The following is a 6,167-nucleotide window of genomic DNA, read 5'->3' as shown; positions in this document are numbered from 1 at the left end:
AAGCTTGATGATGTCGTAATCCAATGTTTGATCTATGAAGGTCCATTAATTAATCTACGTTATCTGTAGGAAAGGGATAGCATTTAACACACTTGATTCGCATGTATGTAAGGAGGCCTTTTTAGCCTGTAAAGTTGCTAATTTTTCACACTATTTTCAGCACTTCATTAATTTTCAACATAAAAATTGGGCTTATTCAAAATTTCAACTGCTGAACTCCAGACTTCGTCAATGAATGACTTAAGGCCCCCTCTCACTTGACGTGCGGCACGCTTGCGGCATTGCTGCGTTCGTTCACTGCGTTACTGTTTTGTTATTTTCTCCGATTTGTTATAATTCAGATATTGCGCAATACGTAAAAGTGTGACATAGAAGACCACAAAATACACAACAAGTAAGAAAATTTGTTCTTTATCTCTGAAATTCGTTGAGCATCTTCCGAACGCAGCAATGCCGCAAGCGTGCCGCACGTCAAGTGAGAGGGGGCCTTAAGTCATTCATTGACGAAGTCTGGAGTTCAGCAGTTGAAATTTTGAATAAGCCCAATTTTTATGTTGAAAATTAATGAAGTGCTGAAAATAGTGTGAAAAATTAGCAACTTTACAGGCTAAAAAGGCCTCCTTACATACATGCAAATCAAGTGTGTTAAATGCTATCCCTTTCCTACAGATAACGTAGATTAATTAATGGACCTTCATAGATCAAACATTGGATTACGACATCAAATATTGTGATGTCGAAATGCAGCAAGGGTTGTAATACTAACCAAAACAACATTTATTGAGGGAGCAAATCAACATGATTTCCTACCTTGCCCTTTTCTAGTGGCATTGAGCAATTATACAATCGCAAATGGCGACTCATATAAGGAAGCAGTTTTGTCGTAGTATTGGTTCATTGGTCAATCAATGTGTCCTTCACACTGACAGCCATGAAAGGTCCAATTTTCAGGTATCATGTGCAGGAATCTGTGAGGTAATAACAAAATCGCCTATCAAAGAGAATAGCAGACATCATGACTGGTTAGGTGCTGAGTAAGTTAGATATCAATACGGGTTGCCTGGGGTAGCCCATTTTCGTGGTTTGCATTATTGGCTTTCTCAGCGCATTTCCGTTGATTACAGCCCAGGTCATTGTAAGTTGACCAGATAGCTCATTATTCACAGCCAGCACCTCGGTCCTGCGGGGCGTCTGATGTTTGATGTCAGTGTAAAGTGAACTGGTGTTGCACATCCTCATCTTTGATCGTGCAATGAGCAAATTGGATGACATCCCAATGGACCAGATCAGAGGTGCGATGATGTTACCCAAGCTGAATTGCTATCGTTTGGTAGCATGAGCTACCCGGGTGGAGTGGGGCTTGTGTGTACCGGCAATTGACTACGTTCCTTTGCCTTGACTATAAAGTAACACACCCATTCTTAACGGGTACAATCGGGGTAGAAAATTGTAAACTATAGTTTCAATATCCCTTACCTTTGTTTAGTAATGCTGTCTCATCAAAGTACAAATGATGCCATACTTTGCATCATCCATGTTTGATAATCTTTTCCAGGGTTACATATTTCATCTGTATGAAACCTGTTGCATTTTTCTGCCACTAATGTATTATACCATTGTCTCATAAACTCATACTCATAAAAATAAGCTTATTTAGGCCCTCGTCTGCAACAAATGAGTACCGTTTGTCTGTATGTCAACAAGTTAACTGAAGGATGACTGGTTGAATTGGTTCATACTTAGTGGGGTGTGACGAAAACATGCAATGATCAGATTTAGGGCACCCTAAGTTCATAATTTGTTTGTGTGTTCCGAACAAGGTGCTCGGTTAGTAGCTGTAGGGTATTGTGTTCGTTTCTTAGTTTGTTACATTGGTTGCCTGATGGTCTATCTTGGCCTTTGGCGTTGACTACCCGGTGCTTCGTTGGTTGGTTGGTTGGTTGATTTGTTGCTTGGTGGTCTTTGTTGTTGGGCAATTAATTGACTAATATCCCGGCCCCCTACATTGTCAGAAACATACCAAATGTTGTCCGACGTTTGAGGGAAACACAATATAGATACTTCACCATCAACACCCCAGACATAGCATCATGATTTTGGCATGTGGCAGATGAGTGTCATTATTGCACTGTATACGTCTCCTGCAAACTCGCGATAAACACTCGTACCGCCTATTCTGAATGCTTGAGGCAGAAACATGTATTGACGTTAAGCCTATGGACATGCCTAAATATCGAAGAGATTTATAGTCAATTAGTTGAGAATGAAGAATGTCACAGTCGTCTCGCTAACATTGTTTTAATCATCTGACGTTTTGTGCTGTTGACCTTGTCGTGCTACCTTGTTGTTGAGTGTGTGCTCGGCACGCTTTGCCGGTGGTCTAGTCACGACAAAATTTGACCTGAATGATGTAACTTCTTAATGAGACATTTTGATTTCATACACTGAGTTACCTCCCATATATATTTGCCATGTTTCATCAAAGGAAGTTTCGAATGTCCGTGAAATCCAGAATCTCAGAATCTCTCGTGCTCAAGGCCCCCTCTCACTTGACGTGCGGCACGCTTGCGGCATTGCTGCGTTCGGAAGATGCTCAACGAATTTCAGAGATAAAGAACGAATTTTCTTACTTGTTGTGTATTTTGTGGTCTTCTATGTCACACTTTTACGTATTGCGCAATATCTGAATTATAACAAATCGGAGAAAATAACAAAACAGTACCACAGTGAACGAACGCAGCAATGCCGCAAGCGTGCCGCACGTCAAGTGAGAGGGGGCCTTTATGGAAAACTCACCTGCTCATGGATAATTACCAGGACTTTCATAAGACCAACAACACCGGCACCATTCAATGGTGGTACCATCATTACGTATTGATGGTTACATTTCCTTTTAAACCTCGCTCGGTGGATGACTAAAGCCCCGGTCACAAGAATCGTACGATTGACTGCGATGGCGATTTTATGCTTGATATAAGCGCAGTACGTCGCAAGTCGGGGAAGAATCGGAAGCAATGGTTTAAATATATAAAGTTGTGGTCACAAGGATCGTAGTGCATCGTACGATGAGGTCATAAGAGCGTACCTGCGTCAATCGCAGGTGAATCATAGTAAATCGGGGAGCATCCTATGACGAAAATAGAGCTGAAATAGATTTTGAACATGTTCAAAATTTCTCCACCGTCGTACGATTTTTATTGCCCCCATATCAGACTTCCTTACGGCCATTTTTTCTACTGATGAAGTTAAAGATTTATAAATTCTTAGCATGTGGTCATGGTTTCAGTTTCCCCTGATATTGTCGTTGTTGACGAAAAAAGAAACTATATCAGTTGCAACTGTTCACTGTAGACGTGTTCACGAGAACAAGAGTCCGTAGAAGAGCCAGTGTTCAAGGCAATATTTTCCACGTGGCAGATTCATTATCACGCAGTGCACAGGTGATGCATGCATTTGTTTAATAGCTACATACTCGTGTGTTCATAATTAGACCAGATCTCAGCAATCGCCTGTTTCGGGTCAGTTTACCATAACTGTAACCACGGGGAAACTTGAACAGAAAGGCAGGCTTATGATATAATGTTTATGATATGATTTTTGTCTGATGGTATTTTTCTTGATAGCATATCATAAAGAAAAAAAAGAAAAATATGATTTTCGAAAAAGCCTGACTCGTAAAGACGGCAAGTAGGCCGATATAACCATACTAGTACCTGATTTGAATCTATGTTTGTAAGACTCATTTTGTTATGGTTTCTTTTGATTTGTTTTTTAGTAAAAGGCATCATAGGAAAGTATTCAACAGCTAGGTTCACATTTAATTGGTTAAAGAAGCACAAAAGCGGCCAGGCGGCTATTCAGAAGAGACACTAGTGGTAAAATCGTACGGCGCTGGAAAAAGTTTGAACGTCATCCGATGCTCTGCGATGGCTGATTTTGATTACGATTTAGCTGCGATTCACTGCGATTATCGTGCGATATCCGGAATATGCCATCGCAAGGACGTCGTACGATTCTTGTGACCGGGGCTTAAGGGGTTACATGCATATAGCAGTTATGATGGTTACAATAGCCCTTTTACAACAGATAGCTCAATTGTGCTCCGCTCTTTTTGTCATGACAGCTTGGTTTTAAGCCCTGACTTTCGGCAGATTCTTATTCTTAAAATTTAGCTTTTGGCATCAGATATCGTGGTGTACAAGAAAAAGCTATTTAAGATTTTGGATTCTCTGCACACCTACAAGACCCACAGTCGATGCCCAAACAATGTCTGATAAAACGGCGGCCTTAAGTGGTACAAATTTGTGTTTGCCTGAATTCTTACACGCTGAGCCATGTCTTGGGCGATTGTTGATCCACGTAGACCTTGAAATGCACTTCAAATCTATCTTCACAGTCTCCGGGATATCTGGAGAATCCGCGGCAATTAAGCTCATTAAGATGTGCACTTGAGAAGGTACCCATTCATTTCCAGGTTTCCAACGGTTTCTTGCCACCTTAAACAAATAAAAATAGTACAGAGTTTATACCTTTATATTCTATTCTAAAGGCCTGCTTTGGTGTTTCCATCTTGCTTCTGTATACTAGCACGACTGGATCATATTTTTACATCTGCTACAGTGGTGCTATTACTGCGTATATGACATGATACACAATTCTATTTTAGAATCAACACAGCCGATAAAGTGATGGCATATTTGTGGTCTGTCTGCCTGCCAGCCTGCTCGTAATCGTTAAGAAACAACACCACACGACCCATCACCCATCTGCAAATGTTATCATGGCTTCGACAAGGATTTGATCTATGTTTGTTTCAAAAAATGCATTTCTCATTCCAAACAGCCTAGCATTGTCCTGCATAACACACCTTACCTTGTAGTCTTGATGCTGTGAACATGTAGCTCAGAGAGGGAGATGTCCCGCCTGGTAAACGAGGGACGGTTCTTACTACGAAGTGCAGAAATCGCTGCCGTCTACCAGCCAGCCCAGTTGGTAGACTTTGCTCTCCAGCAAACCACAGCCGGCGAGGATTAGAGAGAAAGAGGAGTTGCGGGGTTATTATTTTCGTTTAAAAGCAAAACATTTTTGAAAGCTGCTGTTGCCAGGAGACCGACTGGCGAGTAGGGATTGGCCGACCGCTCGACGTTGACGTCACACCTTGTACAGCTTCTAGCACTTGTTTGATCTGCTTAATTTGCATTAATTTGCATAGAAAGGCATACAACCTTGATGTCCCTGGACTGTAGTGCATCATGCATAAAAATGATCAAGAGACACCAAACTATCATTATATAGCACTAGACGGAACCTCATCCTAGACTATACGTACGAGTATGTCTGTTCGTATCTAGACAAACAAACAAGTCAGATGCAACGTTACATGCTCTGTGGATCTGTAAACCTTTGTGGCGAAACAGTGTTGTCGACACAACGCTTGTATAAAGATCAATACTTCTACATTGTCTTGTCATTTTGTATAGCGTTGTTAAGGCCTTCAGCATTAGATTCAGATTCAGCTTTATTGTTGCTCGCTATGGCATATCACATAAAACACACGACAACAGTCACATTGCAAGTAATTCCTGACATCCACTAATATGATAAACAGTAATAACCATAAACGGTTACAATTAATGTCTACCCTCATGTTAATGGGTATTTCTCAAGTAATATCGATTAAGCGAAGTTTCAATTTTTGTCTAGTAAAGCAACGACCACTCAGGTGAAGCCTCCGTTGCAGACTTCGAGCGGGGCTGACATTTATTGGGGGGGGGGGGGGGGGGGGGGGGCTTTTTCCCCCCAATTTTCCAGCGCGGGCGGGTTCCCTTATGACGGGAAAGGGAATTTGCCCAGGAAGGGACCTTGCCCGGGAAAAAACTTTTGCAGGGGGGAAGTTTTCCCCCAGCCCACGTTGAAAATCCCAAAACAGCGCCCCCCCCCCAAAAAAAATACTTAAAGGAAAGCCCGCCCCCCTCAAAGTTTGCAACGGAGGGTAAACCAGGGGCCCCGGGGGGGAAAAAAAGGGGAGGTTGGCCCTTTTCCAAAACCCGGGGGAAATGAATTTTTTCAAAAAGGGGGGGGGGAAGAAAAAAAGGTGGGGGGGCGCCCCCGGGACCCCGAAATGAAGACGGGCGACGTTCCCCTCTAAAGTGGAGGGGTTCCTTAAA

General features: G+C 42.2%; 1 protein-coding gene across 1 annotated transcript in view; it reads right to left on the bottom strand.

The window, feature by feature from the left end:
• LOC118403158 (mesotocin receptor-like) overlaps positions 1–5,052 on the bottom strand; it is a 23,939-nt gene extending 18,887 nt beyond the window's left edge. The window contains exon 1 of the mRNA XM_035801704.1: positions 4,873–5,052. Within this exon, the coding sequence (XP_035657597.1) occupies positions 4,873–4,897 (25 nt within the window). The 5' untranslated portion in view covers positions 4,898–5,052. The remainder of the gene's footprint in view (positions 1–4,872) is intronic.
• Positions 5,053–6,167: the final 1,115 nt, after the last annotated feature.

This window comes from Branchiostoma floridae, chromosome 2 (genome assembly GCF_000003815.2).
Source record: "Branchiostoma floridae strain S238N-H82 chromosome 2, Bfl_VNyyK, whole genome shotgun sequence".
NCBI classification, from domain to species: Eukaryota; Metazoa; Chordata; class Leptocardii; order Amphioxiformes; family Branchiostomatidae; genus Branchiostoma; species Branchiostoma floridae.
Note: the sequence above shows the minus strand (reverse complement) of the source record. Positions and strands in the feature narration are given on the sequence as shown.